The following is a 21,171-nucleotide window of genomic DNA, read 5'->3' as shown; positions in this document are numbered from 1 at the left end:
TGAAGTCTTTCATATTTTATAGATCTAGAAACTTTGGAAGTCTTTTGAGACTGAAGAAATAGAGTTCTATTCCACGGAGCTATTAACGTTCATTGACTTGTATAAATATTATAATATAAATTATTAGAAGAAGAAAGTTATCCAAATGTGTAATTATGATTTTGCTGATTTTTCTTGATCACCTTTCCAAAATGATTCTTCACATTTCCATTTATATACACAAAACCTCAATCAAGTACAGATCATAACCCATTAAGAGAAGTTTCAACTATTAGAGGAACAAGAAAATATGGGTTTTCTCTGTCTCTCTATTTGCTTCTCTCGCACCATACGTCTTCTCAGCATTACCGTTCTTCCTTCTCCTTGAGCAACTATCTTCTTACCTTCTCGAGAAAGCAACCTCCCTGGCCCTCTCTTTGTCCCTACGATGATCCGAAACGTCGTTTCACTAGTCCGTGACCCTAATTCCTTCAGGGACAAGCAATTCTGCCACCGTGGGCATCTCAGGCCTCTCCGCCAACTACCTCATCGGAAAATTTATCGTCTATATATATTAAAGACACTGAGCTGTCTCATCAAATCTTCTCTAACGTTCGTCCTGATGCCTTCCACCTTATCGGACATCCTTTTGGAAAGAAGCTCTTCGGCGAACACAACCTCATTTACATGTTCGGTGAAGATCACAAATCCGTTCGCCGTCAGATCGCTCCTAACTTCACCCCCAAGGCACTCTCGACCTACTATGCCGTCCAACAATTAGTTATCCTACGTGGGAGGAGAGTACCTTTGGAGGATCTCGTCCGGTGTCGCTGCGACAACTTGTCCGTGAATTAAAACTCGAGACTTCACAGACGGTTTTCGTTGGAACCTACCTTGACAAGGAAGCCACAAAAAGGTTTCGCACAGATTACAACCTGTTCAATCTCGGAGCCATGGCGCTCCCATTTGACCTCCCTGGCTTCGCGTTCAGAAGGCGGGTTTGGCGCTCTAGAATCTCAGGTAAGATATCCTACCCCAAAATCAATATGTTATTACAAAAGCAATATTCTACTTAACTACTATAGTTTTATAAGAAAAGATTATGAACAAAGATGTTTAAAGAATAACTCTCTTTATTAGCTCAAAGAAAATAACTAAAAATTTCAAGCTCTCACAACCTCTCAAACTTAATCTCACATAGGTTTTGCTACATCTTAGCATCCCCTATATATATAAACTCTTAAGTATAATTTCCTAATCTTAAATGGAAAACTTCTTATTCTATTATATTTAGATATCTCCTAAATATAATCTCCAATTTCCATTTCTCTTTGATTAACTTGATCTCCAAGCTTACTTCAAGCTTACTCCAACATCTTCTTAAGCTTGAACTCCAATGTTACCAAGTCTCTAACTCCCATGAGTTCCCTCATTTGCTTGAACTTGGTTCTCCCTAACGCCTTTGTGAGAATGTCCGCCTTCTGATTGATACCTTCAATATGCTCCACCTTTATCTGTCTGTTTTCAACATATTCCCTTATGAAGTGATATCGCCGATGAATATGCTTACTACGTCCATGGAATACTGGATTCTTTGTCAATGCAATCGCTGATTCATTGTCAATTCGAATAACAATATTCTCAACTGAACTCCCAGTGATCTCTGCCAACAAATCCTGCAACCAAATTGCTTGTTTAGCAGCTTCTGTCCCTGCCATATACTCTGCTTCACAAGATGATAAAGCCACAACATCTTGCTTCCTTGAACACCATGTGATCGGACTGTTCCCAAAATAGAAGATATGTCCATAAGCACTTCTTCCATCAGCTGGATCACCACTGTGACTAGAGTCACTGTAACCAACAAGTTTAGGCACTCTTGATCTTTCATAAGACAGTCCCAAGCCTACAGTTCCCCTTAAGTACCGTAAACATTGTTTCAAGGCTGCACCGTGTGAAACTCTTGGACTCTGCATATATTGTGACAAAATTCCCACACAATATGAGAGATCTGGTCTAGTGTGAAGTAAGTATCGAAGACAGCCTACTCTCTTGCGATAAACAGTTTCATCAATTTCTTCCTCCTTTTCTGCCTTTGATGAATTCAACTCTGCTTCCATTGGTGTGTGAACTAAGTTGCAGTTTCGTAAGCCAGCTTCCTCTAAAATCTTCAATGCATAACCCGTTTGATCAAGCGTTATTCCTCCTTGGTGTTGCCTTACCTGAATTCCAAGATAGTATGATAGTTTACCGAGATCACTCATGTCAAACATTGATGACATCTCTTCCTTAAACCTCATTATGATCTCTAGACTTGTTCTTGTGACAAACAAGTCATCGACATACACTCCCACTATCAAATAATCATGACCAGAGTTCTTCCTATACACTGAGGGTTCCTTTGAGCAATGAACAAAACCAAATTCAATGAGAATCCAATTCAGCTTGTTGTTCCAAGCCCTAGGAGCTTGCTTTAAACCATACAAAGCCTCGTTAAGTTTATAGACTTTCTCCTCTTTTCCTTTCTTCACAAATCCCTCTGGCTGACTCACATGTACTAGCTCCTCAAGCTCACCATGTAGAAAGGCTGTTTTGACATCTAAATGGTGTATCTCCCAACCATAAGAAGCAGCAAGGTCAAGAAGTCGTCTTATTGTTTCGATCCTTGCAACTGGTGCAAATACTTCATCAAAATCCACACCATGTTTTTGAACATAGCCCTTTGCCACTAGCTGCGCTTTGTACTTATTTATACTTCCATCCGAATTTCGTTTGATCTTAAAGACCCACTTCAAGCCAATTGATTTCGATCCTACAGGTAAATCTACAAGATCCCAGACTCTGAACCTCTCAATAGACTCAACTTCTTCCTCACAGGCCAATTCTCGGTTCATTGTTTAAACAGAGTAATGCCAATTCTCCTTCTTCTTGTGCAATCTGAAAGCAAACATAATCATCGAGGTACTTTAGCTTAGTTCGTATTCTTTTACCTTCTTCTTGAGGAATTATTGCATGCGGTTCTTCAAGTTCTGCAGGCGGTTCTTCGTCTGATTGTTCATCTCCTCCAGTTTCTTCACTACTTGTGTCATCTAAGACCACAAGTTGTTCAGACGACTTGTGTATCTTATTCTTTCTGAGATCATCACCTCTTACCCCATCAATCGTAAACTCAAAGCTCTCTTCTCCATCCTGTCCAGAATTATTCTTACTCCAATTCCATCCTTTTGCTTCATCGAACACAACATCACGGCTAACTACGACTCTCGTGGTTTCAGGATCAAACAACCTATATGCTTTAGAACCAGGTTCGGTTCCTAAGTGGACAAGACAGCGAGTTCTATCATCTAGCTTTTTTAGTTGAGCTTTGTCTGTCTTGGCATATGCAATACAGCCAAAGACTCGAACATGTCCAACCACCAGCTTTCTACCTCGATAACATTCATATGGTGTTTGATCCTTGAGTGATCTTGTTACAACCCGGTTCAGCAAATAAGTAGAATGTCGAACAGCTTCACCCCACAGATAGTTTGGCATCTTCATGTGTTTCAAAACACTTCTTGTCATCTTCATCAAAGTTCTGTTTTGACGTTCCATAACTCCATTCTGTTCCGGAGTATAAGGAGCTGTCAAGTGTCGAGTAATGCCAGAGTTTTCGCAAAAAAGGTTGAACTTGTGAGATACAAACTCCCCTCCTCTATCAGTTCTAAAAGTCTGAATTTTTTCTTCTGTTTCCTTTTCCACCATTGTCTTGAAATTCTTGAACTTCTCCATAGCTTCACTCTTCTCCTTTAGAAGGATGGTCCACATGTACCGTGAATAATCTTCGATGAGCACAAAAATGTATCGACTTCCAGCACTTGTACATGGTGTTATGGGACCGCAGAGATCTCCATGTACAAGTTCTCGTCCTTTTGTTGCTCAAAAGTTAGTTGCTTGCGGAAAAGGTTGTGTAGACTGCTTACCAAGTAAACACAAGCCACAAATCTCTTTGTCAAGTGATTTATTTGGACCTCCTAACACATGCTCATTGGTAAACATTGATGACAGTGTGGCATAGTTGACATGTCCCATCCTAGCATGCCACAAACTTGATTCACTTGCAGCCAAGAGATTTAGACAAACATTGTTTGTTAGTCCCATGTTAACTTTATACAACCGATTCTTAGACCTCTCTGTTTTAACCAATAGATTTCCATTTTGATCTCTCATTGTTAGATACTCTCCCTTTAAGTGTATATCACAACCTGCCTCTGTAGCTTGTCCTATGCTTATGATGTTGCTCCTTAGCTCTGGTATAAAATATACTTCAGACATCACTCTCGGCTTGTCATATGAATCAACAAAAGCAATTGTTCCTTTTCCTTTGATGTCGATCCTTGAGTCATCTCCAAATCTAACCTTCCCAGTTATTGACTGATCGAGTGTGTCAAAGTATCTGTGATCTCCAGTCATATGATTGTTTGCACCGTTGTCAAGATATCAGACATTATTCTCATCTTTGTTGGCTTCAAACTTACTCGGTTTGCAGTACTTTTTGTTTAGATAGACAACTTCATGCATCATGAGTTGATCAGCTTCTTCTGTATCCTTAACCTCACTTTCTTTTGCTTCCACTATACCTAGTTTCATCAAACGCTCTGGACATTGTGAAGCAAAGTGACCTACCTTGTCACACCTAAAGCAGACAACCTGGGACGGGTCCTTCCAAGTACTACGACCACGTCCACGCCCTCTGAAGGTTCTTCCACCACGTCCTCTTCCCCTGTATTCTCCATTGTATTCTTGACTTTGTGATTCTTGATTAACATACATGAGTTTGCTTTGATCCTCTTGAGCATCTTCTTCCTCAGAGATACGTTCCTCATAGGCTTTCATCCTACCAACAATATCCTCAAAGCTTACAGTATTGAGGTTTAACACCTGCTCGAGAGAAGCAACCATATGTATAAACTTCCTTCTTGGAAGACTCGATAAGAATTTCTTAACAAGTTTTGACTCTTCTATAGTTTCTCCGAGAGAGACTGTTTTTGAGGAGATTGCAGAAAGTTTCTCTGCATAATCATCAATCTTCTCTGATTCCTTCATCTTGAGTCTGTCGAATTCAGCCATTAAGGTCTGTAATCTCGCCTCTTTGACCCTCTCAGCTCCTACATGTCGATTTTGAATTGTTTCCCAGACCTTCTTTGCTATGCCTAAACCTCCGACTTGTAGTATAAGAGCTTCTGGTATAGATTGCAGAATTAATGCTATGGCTAGATTATTCTTATCATTATCGATCAACTCTGTTTCGACTGCCTCCCAGACCTTATTAACCTTAAGCACAAAACTCATCATTATGGCCCAAACCGTATAGTTAGTTGTATTTAGCATGGGACATGATATTGAGGACGATGATGATGTTGTTCCTTCTTTCGGTTTGTCTCCTGTGACTGCAATCTGCTTGTCTTTGTTATCCGAACTCCCGTCGTCTGTCATCCTTTCACAGATTCCCGATCTTCAAGCTCTGCTACCAAATATAGTTTTATAAGAAAAGATTAAGAACAAAGATGTTTAAAGAATAACTCTCTTTATTAGCTCAAAGAAAATAACTAAAAACTTTAAGCTCTCACAACCTCTCAAACTTAATCTCTCATAGGTTTTGCTACATCTTAGCATCCCCTATATATATAAACTCTTAAGTATAATTTCCTAATCTTAAATGGAAAACTTCTTATTTATTATATTTAGATATCTCCTAAATATAATCTCCAATTTCCATTTCTCTTTGATTAGCTTGATCTCCAAGCTTACTTCAAGCTTACTCCAACAACTACTGTCCTCAAACTGATGTGTTGACCTTTCACAGCTTCTTCCAGAACAAGCTGCAGCTTATCTGAATAATGTATCAAGAATTTCTGCTCCTTCAATGAAATCCCCTAGAGTTGTAGGCGGGTTTACTTTACCCGGCCATGAGAGCTATCCTGAGAATAATAAGTCTATTAAGATGTGAGTGCCCAAGTCTGGCCTCAAGTTTTTCTTTTCTATTTCATGTAATCAGTGTTCCTTAGATACTGTTATCTTAAGTACCTCCTTGTGATGGCAGGTTGGAAGCTGCAATCCAAAGATTGACTAATCTGTGTTCAATTCTGAACGACATGGAGCCTATTTGTGTTATAAACCACGTATTTGTGCTAAGAGAGGTGAGTCTACTAGATTTCAACTCGAGAATTTTCTCTTGGTAGAAGCACATATTCTTTCCAGGTATTCTTTTAGAGTATCTGCTCGAATCTGATATGGAAAGGTTGCATGTTTCTTTTATATCTCGTGAATTAGAAGAATATCTTATGGAAAGATCCCATGAAATTTCTCTCATCGTCTGGTCTTGTTAAGCTTTTTTAGGCTTTTTGACTTTATCCCGCCGATTAAATACTTGCAGTACATGAGAGAATGCATTCTTGGGAACTTCAAGAGAAGATTTCTTACTGCACTGCAAATCGATAACGATCTTCAGCGGCCTTCTGTTTTGGAATCTCTTATTAGGCGGCATATGAGCATAGTTCACTTGGCAGAACAGCACGTTAGCATGGACCTAACCCAAGGCACCAGAGAAATTTTACTCACTGAAGCCTTTTCAGGGCCTGTTTCGTCTTTGCACACATTTGAAAAAGCTGCTGAACCACAGCAAAACACTGGATCTGTAGTTGAAGTTGTGTGCAACTCGTACATGGACAATATCATCAAGGATGTGTCTGGTGCAGGAATCCTCTTTTCTCCGAGGCACAAATACTTCAAAAGCACTAGACCAGTTGGAGGGTATTTTGCAGAGTCAGTCACCGACGTCAAGGAGTTACAGGCGTTTGTTCGTATCTTCGGCGGCTATGGAGAAGACCGGCTGGATAGGATGATGAAAGTACATACAGCTGCCCTAGTAAACTGCATAGAAACATCTCTGAGGTCAAACCGGGAATTGATTGAGGCATCTAAAATGCAAAGACAAATGGACTCGCTCTGAAGGAAATTAATAAAGTCAAATCTCTTTAAAAATAGGTAAGTTTTCTATTTTTAAAAATTTATGAAATACAATAATTTCCCATTTTATAAAATAAACATTTATACTAATTATATTCTACTTAAATTTTTTTATTTTAAAAAATAAGAACCCCAATTAGAGTTCTACCATTAGAAGAAATAATTTTAACTAGGAGCCTAAAAGTTCTTATTTTATAAAAAGTACATAATATATTGTTAAAAAACAATATAAGAGCCTCAAAAATATATACTACCATTGGACTTGCTCTTAGGACAAGCTCAATGGTGAGTTTTAATTTTGAGACTCTTATCTACTATTTGAATTTTTTATGAATATATTGTATACTGTTTTATAAATAAGAACATTTGATCTCCTGATTAAATTTATCTTTTCTAATGGTAGGATATAATTTTGAGTCTCTTATTTTTGAAAATATAGTTATTGAAATTTAGAAAATTTAAATAGAATAGAAGTAGTATAGATGTTTAAACATTTAAGATTTTATAAAAATGGAAAAATATTGCATTTAATTAATTTTAATCCTCGCTATCCGCTGCCACATATCATCTAGATTTTACAAGCTGTTGAATCATCCTCGCTATCCGCTGCCACATATCATCTAGTTCTTTTTCCAAGTCTTTCATCTCTTACAGCATCACTACTATACTTCTTCCTAGAGCCGATCCTTCTAGCAGTAGTCATGACTAGACCAGAATACATCTAAGAGCTGACGATAACCAATTATCCTCAGATCATATTCAACCTGAAGACAGCTACAAAGCAAGAGCAACACGAATCTAGAGGATCAGTAACTTAAAAACCAGCTCCTGGATCAGATGAACATAGACAATTTAGGTTAACCTCAATCACATATTACCAAAGCTTAGCAAAAAAAAAAAAAAAAAAAAAAGAAGCTAAATCAGCTATAGGATTATGATAAGTGAGATGAAACATGAAGGATATCAAACATGAATTTGTCGATCTAAGCGAAATATGTTCAGTCGAGCAAATCAAATCAAACAAAAGAAGAGGCAACAGATCAGTTTAGCTCAATAATAAAACCCGACCCGACTTCCTATCACACATACTTGGAACATGACCAAATAACATTAGACTAAATGTTAAACCGATCAGAACTGATGAAGAAACCAAAAAAATCCAATTTACAACTCACCTGGACCAATTTGTTCCGAAACGATTGCATTACAAAATCGTCTAGAGGTCCTGGCTTGTACTCCAATTGGTAGAAGTGATTCGTAAAAATTCAATATTGGAACCACCTCTGAGGAATCAGAGATTCAGCAACGAACACGCCACGTGAAATTGGGACTTCGTATGATTAGCTGTGTAGACGATGAGTTGGAGAAGACGCTAGTCCTTGTCGGAGGAGGAAGAAGAAAGATAGCCCAACAAATAAGCGACAGACACGTACAGTCTCTTATTATCAATTCCAGTGTACTAAATAAAATAAAAGGTCCTCTTAATTTTTTTCTTATTTCTTCTGATTTATTTTTTTTTTCTTCTTTTAAAACTTCCCGTTGGAGAAGTTCTTAGTCTCATGTATTATTTTAGAATATAATATTTGATTATAAGAATTATATTCATTGAATTTTACTTTTACTCAGTTACCTTATATATTTAGTATTTACTAGATTGTATATGACCTGACTTTCCAGTATATTTTATTTATATGTTCCATACTTCCCCCATATGGTAATTATTAAGTCTAAAAATTATGTCACATGGCACACTTTAAAGTACATACAATATTTTATTGAAAAATTGACGTGATAGACCGAAACATCAAAATAATCAAATAGTCGAGATTACTATTAAAAATTATGAATTACAGTATGCTTGCTAATAAAAAGTTTAAGAGGGATCCAAAACTTAGGTAAAAACATGATCAACCTAAGTTTCTTAATCTAAGATAAATATAAATTATATGGTAAACTTCCTAAGGTTTTTTGAATTTCTTTTAATTCTTTAGTAATCATAATCTTCATGATTTCTACAATTTTGGTTAGTCATGTCGAGTGTCGACCGTTCGAATAACTTTACTCGATCTCGGTGACCTCTCCTCAATACATTTCATACAAAAACAAACTTCCCTAGACTGTATCTTGTGGGTAAGTAGTCTACATTGCTCGTAGAGATCCTTAATAAGAAGTCCATTACACGGAATATCGTTTTCAGATTTCAAGAAAGATGGTTTTTTTCTCGAAGCTTTTTAGTTGTTTCTCGAAGCCGTCTTCAAAAAAAGGTTCATGCAACGGTGGTGTATAGTAGTAACAAGGATGGGTTTGCTACTATGCATAGTAGTAGGCAAGAAAATTATTATTATTTTCTTTCCAACATTTCCTTTTCTGTTATTTTCTTATAATTTGCATTCGATTGTTTAACTTAATTTGAGAATAAATAAAGAGAGGATATATATATTTCCTTTTTTAATTGGAAATTTGATTTTTAGAAGTAGTGAATATTTACATAAAAACAAAATATATATTCGTAGGCTTGATCCGCAGTTCGAGTTAATATAATAAAATCGAAAAAGTTACTCTACATTAAGAAACATCTACACGTTGAATATAATTTCATCCCATATAATATCACAAGTGAATTAATAATTCGGAAATTGTGAAAATCTTCAGTAGGATGAAACCACACTGCAATTCACCACATTCTCTAGCTATTGTGTCACAAATTATAACCATATACTTATTTTTATTAAAGGTATGCAAAGACGGTACTTAATTAATTAATTTAATAAGCCCAAAACTATTTAAATAATAAAATCAAATGAGAAAAAAGAACCAATAATTGGTTCGACTTATGCAGAAAGATGGGGGCATATAAAGTACACTCACCTTCCTTGTTCGACAACAGGACATCAACACCTAACTGTGAGCTGTTTTATCTTTCTAAGGTTTTCAGATTATGATTACTGATTTGAAGCCCCTCACACAAACAAAACTGTACGATTGCGTGATTCTATTTAATATCCACACAAAAACTATATATACATGCATGTCTATTGGTTTGATCAGAATTTCATTAGATTTGTTATCAAGACCAAAAAAGAATTAAGAAGTTTCATTAGATGGCTAACCAATGAACTTGACAAATTCCTAAATTGTGAAGTACATTATCAATATCTATATAATATAGAATTAGGTCTAAATTGTAAACCAAAAAACCAATCCAGATTTCACCTATTTAGATATAAAAAAAAATACAACATGTAGTTTAATATTTGCAACTTTATTTTATCCAATATTCACTCTGCATCTGTTATGTAAAATTTATCTATATTCACCTGTATGTAAGTTGTAAAGATCACTAATTACAATGTAATCGATATATTTTGTAATTTTTGTTATGAATTTTGTCAACTCTAGGGTCTAAATTCTAAAAGGAGACTAGACACTTACTGAGATATATTAATCACATCCATGTTAGATTTAGGAATATCACGACACTAAATTCAATTTCAATCTGCATCTCACTGAATTCAGTCTATGAATTATGTGTCAACAACATTTGTTTGTTTTATTTCAGCTCTAATAAAGTCATTATTTCGTTATAATTAGTATGATACTTTTGAGTACTTTTGATATTTGTCGTCATGCATATTTTATTGCGTTGCTAACAAAATGAAAATTGAAGCGATTGAATACATACACCAAATATTTAATAATTTGAGGACCTACATACCATATATTCATGATATTTATGCTAATGTTGAGGGGTAGTATTATAAAAAAAAAATACACATACAAATTGGAAAATATAATTTATATGAAACAAAGGAAAAATAAAATAAACATATATAGGCTGTGAACATGTTTTAAATACCACTGCATATTGGCATTAAAAGAAAACAAAGAAGGAAAACAAAAACTTCAACGATAATTTCATCCACTTAATTTAGTAAGACTAAATACACATAAGTGTAAACGTATGAAAAAAAATGTAAATGTATATAAATTTGAGCGAACCATATGAACATCACATGGAGTAATTAAACGTATCAGGAAATGAGTTATACCTATCTTTAAGATAGAGGACGGTCCATCAATAAAAATTTGGTCTTAAACCTAATAAAAAGGGAACATAAAAAGGACCACATCACCGGCACCACCAATCTCTACTAATACTTCGTCTTAAGTCCATACAATATTGAGAAAAATGTAGGTTACAAATACAAGATTACACTCTGATTCTTGTGAAATATCATTTTAAACAAAATCATATGGAAAAAAGACTATTCTTTAACCAATTTATAGCTCAAACAAGATTGGAAGAATGCTAAGGACAACAAAATGGTGGCACCTACTTGAGGAAATCTTTCTAGATTTTAAATGGAAAACAATTATCATACAATAGATCTAGAAATAAAACAAAAACTCATAAATTATATAACTATATGTAGGGTTCATTTCTCTTGATATGTCATACTAAGCAAAAATGAAAATCCAAACCCCACAACATGTCTTGGATTCATATATTGATTGCCTTAACGTTTTGTGAGTCGATGGTTCGATTGTTCTTTGTTGATAGATGACTGTACGTTGATTTTGTCGGGTTTGACGGTTGGGCCTTTGGCGGTTTACATATAAGCGTTTAGACATCATTTGACGATACAATCATACAATCTCTTTAATGTAGACTTACACTTAGGTTTAAAATCAATAAAACTATCAAGCGAAGACATAATTTCATATATAGCTAGTCATTATTCTTAGGAGAAAGCAAAATGATATTCGCATATTTTGATATTCGGAACTTTAATTATCATTCGGATAAAACATGCCATGATAATTAGCTAGCTAGCTAAGCTAAACATCTCTTGGATCCACAAAGAGCGAAGACCGAGGTTTCAATCTGAAGCACATTTTGCTAAACTCACTCAAACCATTCATCTCCTCCTCGCATTTCAACGGCTTGATACACCACATATCATCGTCACATGAAAGCATTTTCCAATGTGGAATACACCTACCCAAAGAATCATCATCCTCGCCGTTGCTTCCTCCATCAACCTCCACCACCACGACTTTACGTGCGCCAGCATCATCTGACGCAGCCATGTTATGAACGTGCTCACACAAAGCCCTAACGAGTTTCCCACTTAACGGACCTTCCGCGTGAACCCCGTAAAGGAAATAGAACCCAAATGGAGTAAACAGATCAGGCAACGACCTTATTCCAAATAACGACAAGAATGTACCAAAAACCTTGGAAGCTTTAGTGAGAAGCAAATAGCTCAAACGAGATTTCTTGATCCTAAGGTTGAAGACTTTGCTACTATCCCAAACACTAAGCATTGCCCAGCTTCCGATGTTGTCATTCTTGTAGTAAGCCACCCATGTCCCGACACTTAACCTGTTCCGCAAGATGCTGTCTATGTCGTCCGGGAAAAACTCCGTCGTCGCTGCCACGTGTGTCCGGTACAACGACTCGGCTTCTTTCACCTGTCACTTCATTTTTTTTTTGTTAATGTTGATTTTTTAACGACCATATAATAAATGTATTTTGTAGATTTCTTATTACTGATTTTATATATGATGGTTTTAATTTTCACGCTAGATATACGAGATATATATATATATATATATTTGGTAAAAATCTTATATATTCTAAATATTGAATGAAATTCAAGATATAAACCGAACTAAAACGTCTAATTAAATTATACGAACTTCATTTGAACTTTCTCATGATATGGTTGGATTAAATATAAAAAACATTACGCAATGTATGTGTGTAAAGTCACCTTTAGCATCCTTATTCCGATGTCCGACGGCAGTTTTAAACTGCCACCAGGGTTGACGGGATTGACCAGGATTGCGGGGTTTCTGAAGACGTTATAGCCAAGTTTTCCGACGAAGAGACCGAGAGAGGCTTCATTGTCCTTTTGAGTGGCCATGTAAGCATAGTCAGCATTATGAGACCCGAACCATTCCTCGAGCTTTCTCACCAGAATCGAGCCAATGCCACGGCGTCGGTACTGAGGCACAACTCTGAGACCAAGAACGTAACCCACTCTCACTGACTTATCATGAAACTCCACTGGCTTTACTGAGCCTTGTATGGAACCCACCACCTTGTTCCCAACTTCTGCCACCTATTAATTAATTAAGGTACATTAATTTAATAAACGTTATTTATATCGATCCAATTAATAGTACTCCACTTCACATACTTTACATAAATAAATTAACCATTTCAAGGATTAACAAAACCTTAACGTTCATACCAAGAAAAAAGGTTTAAGAAACCCTAGAGTAGTTTGGCTAATATAGAACCATGTGTTTTAAATAAAGTAGTTCTGTTACCTATGATTTTTTAAATGATGTTTTAAACATTTTCATTAATATATATTTACATGCTCAATATACATCTTAATTATTCCATCTCTATATTTGATATAAATAAATCTATCAAAATAATCTAAGAAAATACGAAAATTAAAACAACATTTAAGTAAAAAGCTTATTTCATAACAACACTCTTTAAAAACCGAGGGAAAATATAAATATTACATGTGAAATTATATTACTGTAGTTCAAATTTGTCTTCTTTTTTTTTCTTCAACAAATTTTAGGCTTTTGAAATAGAGAACCATCTCATCCTCTGGTTTGATTTTTATCTTAAAATAAAGAATAGTCTTTAGTTAAGAGAATAATAATAACAAGAGAGAGAGAGAAATTAACCAGCATAGTGAAGAGAAGACTGTTTCTGATCCTGCATATCGGATCGCCTAAACTGTCTGTGGAGAGAAGAGTTTGGTCGTCGTGACCAATCTCACAACTCTTCTCCACACGATCCATTTGAATTATGTCCCTACGATCATCGTAGCATCTGATCACCACCTCCCCATCAACTTCTTCTTCCCAGTGCCCCACCATTCTCTCTCTCGTTCTCTTTCCTTCTCTCCCTCTATATCGAAATGAAATAAAAGGAGGAAAAATGTTGAAATGAAAATTAAGAGGGATAACAATTCATACAAGGAGTTTGTTCAAAAAAAAAAAAAAAACAATTCATACAAGGAGAAGAATCAAATGACATTAATGTGGAATCTTATATATAGAAGTTAATATTTTTTTTTTCTTTTTTTTTGAACAAAGATATATAGAAGTTAATAAAATGTCCGGATGACTAAAAATATAGACATTTCATTAATATTGTTTTGTATATATATTAGTTGTAAAGTTCATTAAAGTTTACCAAAACTTGACAATTTCATTGACTCCAGGAAAATAGTTTATGTGAAATCTAAAATAAATTTTGTAGACTAAAAGAAGATTTAAGAAAATTGAAAATAAATTTATTATTTTGTAAACAATTTTATTTATTGGATAATTAAATCTTAAATACGAAATACCATCCGTAAAACCAATACACTACTAGCTACTACTTTAGGCAAACCCTATCTTATGCGGACCTGCCTTCTAACTTAGGTAAGTAATCCGCAAACTTTGACTTAATTGTTTAATACGATAGTAATTGTTCCACGTTTATGAATGTACCTTCTAAAAGCGTTTTATATTTGACTACAGTCGTTGTAGACATGTCCAGCTATTAGTTTTAGTAAATTAATTTTGTTACGAGGTTCCAATTCAAAATTAATTGGCAATGAGTGAATTGAATTTAATATTTTATATTTTTTTCACATGCTTTTTTCAAGATAATGATTTTTCTAACTATTAATTTTGATAATCCATCATGCCCTCTCGAGATAATGTTTTTTTTTAGCTATCTCGATAGAATTAAGTTTTTTTTTGGCCATCAATTAATAGATGGTTGAGCTTTTATCTGAGCTGGAATAATTAACGGGCCATGTAGGTTCTGATACCATGTTAAATTAAGGATTTATTATGAATTTCCAACTCACAATCAATTGACAATGAGTGGATTAACCCTAACTCTTTATATCTTTTTACACAAATTTCACATTTTTGAAAATAAAATTTTCTAAATCTTTGTTAGGCGCTAATAGTTTTCCTAACCAATTCATCAGAAATTATTATTTTATTGTCTTTTAATATAAATTTTGAATATAGTTTTTAGTATTTTTTTTTCATTTGAGCTAATTCGTGTAAGACAAAGAAAAAATAACCATAAAACATCAGTTAGACGTCTTGACCGATTGAAAAATTGTGGAGAATTTTGGCTAATACTTACCGTTTTAGTCTAAATCAGAATGTTCAAATAGTTTTAACCATCAGAATGTTCAAATGTCTAGATGGCCCATTGTTAGATATTGAAGTTTTAGTGAGATACAATATTTAAAAAGGATGATTAGTTTTAGATTAATATAAGTGACTATGTTTGGTCCCTAATAACGACAACTAGAGAAGTGAACACTCGTTCATCATTTGTCGCCCCTTTACAATTCTCTTTTTATTTTTGTATGCATTATTATGTTGGTACGTAGTTCTACAATTTACAACCTCCACAGCAAAAATAAAATAAATCCGAAAGTTTGGTCCAAAACAATAATGAAGGAAATCATGTTGTAGTAAACATTCTGATAATTTAGAAATGATAGTCTAAAATTCCTCCTTCATATAAAAGAAAGCAATCTTTGTCGAGTTCATCAGCCAGACAGCCACCAATGTTTGCTGAGCCAGACCAAATGAAAATTGTGGAAGTTATCTTTTGGTTGATCGATTGATTAGCATTTCTAAGTTAGCTATATGTGGTTTAATCATCAGAATATATACATACTTATGTATATTTATTCATTTAAAGTTTTTGTAGGTATTAGTACACTCCATGTCGAAATTTTTACATTTTGACTGTATCCACTTCCACTCATTGTTGTTTCTTAATTATGTTTCCATATACATTGTTTATTTGTGAATCGTTATATCCGTTGATTATGGACGCGTTGGTTTGATAATAATTAATGTGCAAGCTTTATGGATCGACATAGCTCATCCCACGTACGTGTTGATAGCAGTCATATTGCCAAATGTTTTTGGTCAATTCAATGCATGTCAACGTTATTACATTCAGAAAATATGTATCAGTTTACGTCTTTTATTGTTACCAAACTAAAATAAAAGGTTGGCAGACCAAAAGCGAAGTAATATAACAATATGATTGGGAGATGTTTTGGGAGTGGAGAGAAGGAGTCGAGAACGAATCATATGTTCGCTAACTTAAACTAACCAAAGCCAAAACGAATACGTAACTCAATAAAGATTAGCAATTTTCTTTTTTAATTTGTTTGATTATATATTCTCATCTTTATGCAATGTATTTCGTAACGTTGTTGCGTTTTTAGGAGTGATGGTCCACAACCACAACAGACTGGACAATTGACATGGAGCACAAGTTTATTGGAGAATAATATCCTCGGATTTATGAAAAGACACAAAGGACAGATTACGACGAATTAATGGCTTTCAAGTTAAAGAAAGCTTTGAGATTATTTTTATTTATTTATTATTTATTATTTTTGATGAAAATTAGCTTTGAGAAAAAAATTTAAAGTTAGTTTTCAAGAATCTTTAGTACATCAGAAATTAAGAACTCTTTTAATATTTTAGAGTACTTTTGTACAATGAGAACCTTTGGTAAAATTCGGGTATAAAATAGCAACGAAAACAAGATTGCTTGTTTTTTTTGAACACTTTATAATAATGCTACATTTTTCAAAATTTGTTACACAAGATGTGCGATTTATTTAATGCGAGCGGGTAACTTTATCAAATGAAAACTAAAATTTTGGACTTCCAATTATTAAGTTTAGTTTTTGTTAGTGTGTCTTGTAACAATCATAATAAAAACAGGTTACATCTCAAAAAGTGTTTTTTTTTTATGTTCAAATCATTTATTTTTTTTAATATTTAAATAAATGAAAATGAGACAAATTCATTAAACTACAGTAAGCAATTTTGGGATTTCTTTGATGCAAAAAAAAAAAATACATAAAGTATTATCTTTACCCATTTTTAATACTCAAAATCTGAATCGTGTATCTATTTTACAACACATCAAAATGGGGGTCTTATATTATAAAATATAAACGTTAAAAACGTAAGTTGTTCAGAAATATTTTATTCGTTCGGTTCTTATTAAAGGCCTTAAAAAAAATTAGCAAAGCCCATACCAGAACCACATAGACCCATAAATATATTTGTCTCGTTTACAACGTTGTATAAAGTCAAATATAACCCCTTTGTCCAGTTGTCCATATTTCAAGTCTTCAACTTGGCCAACATAGTAGCTGTTCAATAAAATTCCATTTTGACCCTTTGTTATTCTTATATAGCCGAGTGGCCAAATTGACGGAGACATCCACAAATCAGAGAAATTAGCATCTTAATCTAAATAATATAGAAATTACTTCAACCCAATTAATTTTTATTTTGTGCAACCAACCAAAATTAAATTATGAAATAAATAAAAATCGAACGATAAACAACAACGTTTTTAGTTATATGCATGGGTAGAAACGTCTCTTCACTGGGTTCAGCATCTGCTGGGAGCTCTGAAGCGGCACGATGAACTCGCCATGACACGTAAGCGCTTCGTAGCCTCTAGTTGAAACGGCGGACTCAAATCTCCACCGTTGGATTAAATAAGCCACTCAAATCTCAACCCTTCATTTAACTAAATAAATCAATTAAGTTTTTTTTTTTTTTTCATTTGTCTGTTATCCTTTCATTGTCTTCCTCACTTGTAAGGTTCCTTATTGATAATTCCATGGATTATCTTAGTTTCTACTCTCATGGTGTCTTCTTTCCCAGAAATCACTAAAATTAGAATCTTTAAAGCCTTTGAGTTTCAAAGTTTTTGACTTTAAAGCTTTCTCCAAGAAAAAAAAAACTAAAGCTTTTTAATCCGATTATTATGGCTTATGCTCGTGGATTTGCTTCGTTGACCCAACTAAACCTAATCTTCTCGCCGCCGATTTATCTCCGACGACTTTATCAAACCCACGGCGTAAAACCCAGTTCCCGAATCAGCTGCAATCTGAAATCAAACTACTCCGCTGGGAAATTTCGAGACTTGAAACTGTCACGTTCCGTGGAGCTAGACCAGTTCATCACAAGCGAGGAAGAAGAAGAAGCAGAGGATGGAATAGGAGAAGGCTTTTTCGAAGCGATTGAGGAGTTAGAGAGGATGACTAGAGAGCCATCAGATATCCTCGAGGAGATGAATCATAGGTTATCTTCACGAGAGTTGCAATTGATGCTTGTCTACTTCGCACAAGAAGGTAGAGACTCTTGGTGTACTTTAGAAGTGTTTGAATGGTTGAAAAAGGAAGATAGAGTTGATGAAGAGATGATGGAGCTGATGGTTTCGATTATGTGTGGTTGGGTTAAGAAATTGATACTGGATGAGTGTGGTGCAGACCAAGTGTTCGACTTATTGATTGAGATGGATTGTGTTGGTTTAAAACCTGGTTTTAGTATGATGGAAAAGGTGATTGCTTTGTATTGTGAGATGGGGAAGAAAGAAAGTGCGGTTTTGTTTGTTAAGGAGGTTTTGAGGAGGAGAGATGGGTTTGGTTATAGTGTTGTTGGTGGTTCTGAAGGTAGAAAAGGTGGACCTGTTGGGTATCTTGCTTGGAAACTGATGGTAAAGTTTTGAACTTTTTACATATTCTTTGCAAGTTTGGTGGATTTGAGATTAAAGAGATGTGATATGGATGGTACCCTCTTGTTACTTATCGTTTTTATTGTGGTTAGCATTGTTAATGTGGATATGTCTTTTGTTTATATCAGGTTGATGGAGAGTATAAGGAGGCAGTTGATTTGGTTGTTGAGTTAAGAGTTTCAGGGCTAAAGCCAGAAGCTTACAGCTATCTAATTGCGATGACAGCTATTGTGAAAGAGCTGAATAGTCTTGGGAAAACATTACGCGAGTTGAAACGCTTTACACGGGCTGGTTATGTTGCTGAGATGGATGATCACGATAGGGTACTCATTGAGAAGTACCAGTCAGAAACATTATCCCGTGGATTGCAGTTAGCCACTTGGGCGGTTGAGGAAGGTCAGCAAGACGATTCTATTGTTGGGGTGGTTCACGAGAGGCTCCTCGCTATGTACATATGTGCAGGACGTGGACCAGAAGCAGAGAAACAGCTTTGGAAGATGAAACTTGCTGGGAGAGAACCGGAAGCTGAGCTCCACGACATTGTTATAGCCATCTGCGCTTCGCAGAAGGAGGTTGATGCCGTTTCGCGGCTTCTGACGCGAGTTGAGTTCATGGGATCTAAGAGAAAGAAGAAGACTCTGTCTTGGTTGCTCAGAGGGTATGTGAAAGGAGGGCACTTTGAAGAGGCTGCAGAGACATTGATAAAGATGATCGACTCTGGCTTGCATCCAGAGTATATTGATCGAGTGGCTGTGATGCAAGGAATGACAAGGAAGATCCAACGGCCGAGAGATATTGAAGCATATATGGGGCTGTGCAAGAGGCTGTTTGATGCTGGTTTGGTAGGACCTTGTCTTGTGTATTTGTACATAGATAAATATAAGTTGTGGATAGTGAAGATGATATGAAGGAAAGATAATGGAACAATTAGGGAAAGAAGTTTAAGGACTCTAGGCTTAGATGGAGGGATCTGGATATACAATTTTTGGGTATATAATAAATATGTATGTATGTAATAGTCTGTTTTTTAATGGAAATATTTTTGGACTTGTTATGCAAGCTAAGTACATCAATCACAACATGCTCTAATTCTATCTGCTTTGCTTCTTAATTTCTTGATTGTTGGAACCCTCTGCAACGAATACCTCCCCGCTTCAAACATTTTTGATTCCTCTGTTATTATAACCTGAGTTCCATTGCTTTCTTCGCCTTGTCTTCCTTGAGGTCATCCACGTTGTAAACTCGTGCACCGTCTAATTCAGCAACACAAGAATCAACGTTTCTAGGAACAGAGAAATCAACAAAGAGCCCTCGGATTATCTGTATCTCCATCTGCCGGAGAAGGAGGAGGTAGCATCTCTACGTGCTCCTTCAAGAACAATGGTGTCTCGGATGCTGTGTTAGTAAAGATTACGTTGGCTTCTTCAGCACAAGCTAGCATTTCTTCAAGGAAGGTGATTCAAAGCACACAACTGAAGGATAGCTAGTGGCCACTCAGCTTCTGGAATGGCAAGCTTCTCATGCATCTCGAGATGAGACTTTTGCTGTCAACACGTTTTATTTGGAATGAAACAAGGTTCAAAATGCAAATAACATAATTTCATTATGTTAACATGATTGATTCTCTATTATTTTAACAAGGTTTTGATATCTCTTGCTCAATCAATCTTGCTGTCTTGAAGACTCGATTCTCTCATCAATCCCATTCACAATTCCACAGGATGGCCGTGTCAAACGCTTGTACTCCACTCTCCACACCATCTCTCTTGTTGATGCCAAGAATGATGCCAATGTTACTTGGCCTCTCAAGACTGATGACTTTTTCCCGTGAGTGGCTTGACTGAAAAAATTTTACATTCCTACCTTCAACATCTTACTTTCTCTACTCGTGCATATGCTTACTGGACTGGCTACTTCTCCAGCCGTCCTGCTCTTAAACTGCTTCCTGGAGTCCCATTTCGCTTTTCCTAGTTAAAATTCTAACATGAACATGGCCTTGCATTTTGGCTTTTTTCTTTCTTTCTTTCTTTTCTCTCCCAAATAGGCCGCAACGCAAGGCAACTTGAATTTCTGGTGGGCAAGAAATCTGGAGGTCCAAACACTTGCTGTCTTGGGGATGCTTTAGGGATTGCGCAGCACCATGATCCTGTCACTGGAACTGCCAAGCAGCATGTAACTAATGATTACATGAAACGCCTAGCTGTTGGTGCTTCTGAGGTAAGATCACTATGGGGATTTCTATGGGCATCAAAACAAGATTGATTGAGCAAGACTTTTTGCACAACACGTTAACATGCAAATAACATTATTTCATTTTAAAATGAACCCAAAATTACACAATCTTTTCATAAAAATGTTTTGTAAATATTGCAACTAGTAATGTTAAATTCAAAAAGAAGAGCTAATAGACGTTTTACTTTGAAAAACAAATTGTTGTTTAACAAATTCATAGTAGTTTAGTGCTTAAGTAATATATTTTAGATTTTGGAAGTTTATGATTTAAGTCTTCCTAGTTCCCACTAACAAAAATACCATTTTTGGGATTTTGATATCGCTTTAATAGTTTT

At 35.4% G+C, this 21,171-nt stretch overlaps 4 protein-coding genes and 1 long non-coding RNA gene across 5 annotated transcripts; 2 read left to right on the top strand and 3 right to left on the bottom strand.

The window, feature by feature from the left end:
- Positions 1-4,458: 4,458 nt before the first annotated feature.
- Positions 4,459-5,310, bottom strand: LOC147940936 (uncharacterized). The gene has a single exon (XM_087458321.1). The coding sequence runs from the start codon at positions 5,308-5,310 to the stop codon at positions 4,459-4,461; it is 852 nt and encodes a 283-aa protein (XP_087314447.1).
- Positions 5,311-5,347: 37 nt separating this feature from the next.
- Positions 5,348-7,240, top strand: LOC147940935 (protein NAP1-like). The gene is made up of 4 exons (XM_087458320.1): positions 5,348-5,497; positions 5,825-5,964; positions 6,062-6,158; positions 6,395-7,240. Exons 1-4 carry the CDS (start codon positions 5,348-5,350, stop codon positions 6,968-6,970), a joined length of 963 nt encoding a protein of 320 aa, XP_087314446.1. The 3' UTR covers positions 6,971-7,240.
- Positions 7,241-7,411: 171 nt separating this feature from the next.
- Positions 7,412-8,679, bottom strand: LOC104700490 (uncharacterized). The gene is made up of 2 exons (XR_753585.3): positions 8,163-8,679; positions 7,412-7,761 (listed from the first exon to the last, which is right to left on the bottom strand). It is a non-coding gene; the product is annotated as an uncharacterized LOC104700490 (long non-coding RNA).
- Positions 8,680-11,688: 3,009 nt separating this feature from the next.
- LOC147940934 (putative N-acetyltransferase HLS1) lies at positions 11,689-14,415 on the bottom strand. The gene is made up of 3 exons (XM_087457170.1): positions 13,705-14,415; positions 12,765-13,115; positions 11,689-12,462 (listed from the first exon to the last, which is right to left on the bottom strand). Exons 1-3 carry the CDS (start codon positions 13,897-13,899, stop codon positions 11,827-11,829), a joined length of 1,182 nt encoding a protein of 393 aa, XP_087313296.1. The 5' UTR covers positions 13,900-14,415; the 3' UTR covers positions 11,689-11,826.
- Positions 14,416-17,469: 3,054 nt separating this feature from the next.
- Positions 17,470-19,663, top strand: LOC147940933 (pentatricopeptide repeat-containing protein At2g30100, chloroplastic-like). The gene is made up of 2 exons (XM_087457830.1): positions 17,470-18,586; positions 18,733-19,663. The coding sequence occupies exons 1-2, from the start codon at positions 17,855-17,857 to the stop codon at positions 19,510-19,512; spliced, it is 1,512 nt and encodes a 503-aa protein (XP_087313956.1). The 5' UTR covers positions 17,470-17,854; the 3' UTR covers positions 19,513-19,663.
- The last annotated feature ends 1,508 nt before the right edge of the window (positions 19,664-21,171 follow it).

This window comes from Camelina sativa, chromosome 7, assembly GCF_030686135.1.
Source record: "Camelina sativa cultivar CO46 ecotype springtype chromosome 7, ASM3068613v1".
Classification (NCBI taxonomy): Eukaryota; Viridiplantae; Streptophyta; class Magnoliopsida; order Brassicales; family Brassicaceae; genus Camelina; species Camelina sativa.
This window is presented reverse-complemented; position numbering and strand designations above follow the sequence as displayed.

What these genes read in the sequence shown, in the direction of transcription:
- LOC147940936 (XM_087458321.1), bottom strand. Translation starts at nt 5,310, where the DNA reads ATGAGTTTTGTGCTTAAGGTTAATAAGGTCTGGGAGGCAGTCGAAACA.
- LOC147940935 (XM_087458320.1), top strand. Translation starts at nt 5,348, where the DNA reads ATGGGACATGATATTGAGGACGATGATGATGTTGTTCCTTCTTTCGGT. An exon ending in AATAATAAGTCTATTAAGAT is followed by an intron (nt 5,965 to 6,061) that starts GTGAGTGCCCAA and finishes TTGTGATGGCAG; the next exon opens with GTTGGAAGCTGCAATCCAAA. An exon ending in ACGTATTTGTGCTAAGAGAG is followed by an intron (nt 6,159 to 6,394) that starts GTGAGTCTACTA and finishes AAATACTTGCAG; the next exon opens with TACATGAGAGAATGCATTCT.
- LOC147940934 (XM_087457170.1), bottom strand. Translation starts at nt 13,899, where the DNA reads ATGGTGGGGCACTGGGAAGAAGAAGTTGATGGGGAGGTGGTGATCAGA. An exon ending in GTCTTCTCTTCACTATGCTG is followed by an intron (nt 13,116 to 13,704) that starts GTTAATTTCTCT and finishes ATTAATTAATAG; the next exon opens with GTGGCAGAAGTTGGGAACAA. An exon ending in TCGGAATAAGGATGCTAAAG is followed by an intron (nt 12,463 to 12,764) that starts GTGACTTTACAC and finishes ATGAAGTGACAG; the next exon opens with GTGAAAGAAGCCGAGTCGTT.
- LOC147940933 (XM_087457830.1), top strand. Translation starts at nt 17,855, where the DNA reads ATGGCTTATGCTCGTGGATTTGCTTCGTTGACCCAACTAAACCTAATC. An exon ending in ATCTTGCTTGGAAACTGATG is followed by an intron (nt 18,587 to 18,732) that starts GTAAAGTTTTGA and finishes TGTTTATATCAG; the next exon opens with GTTGATGGAGAGTATAAGGA.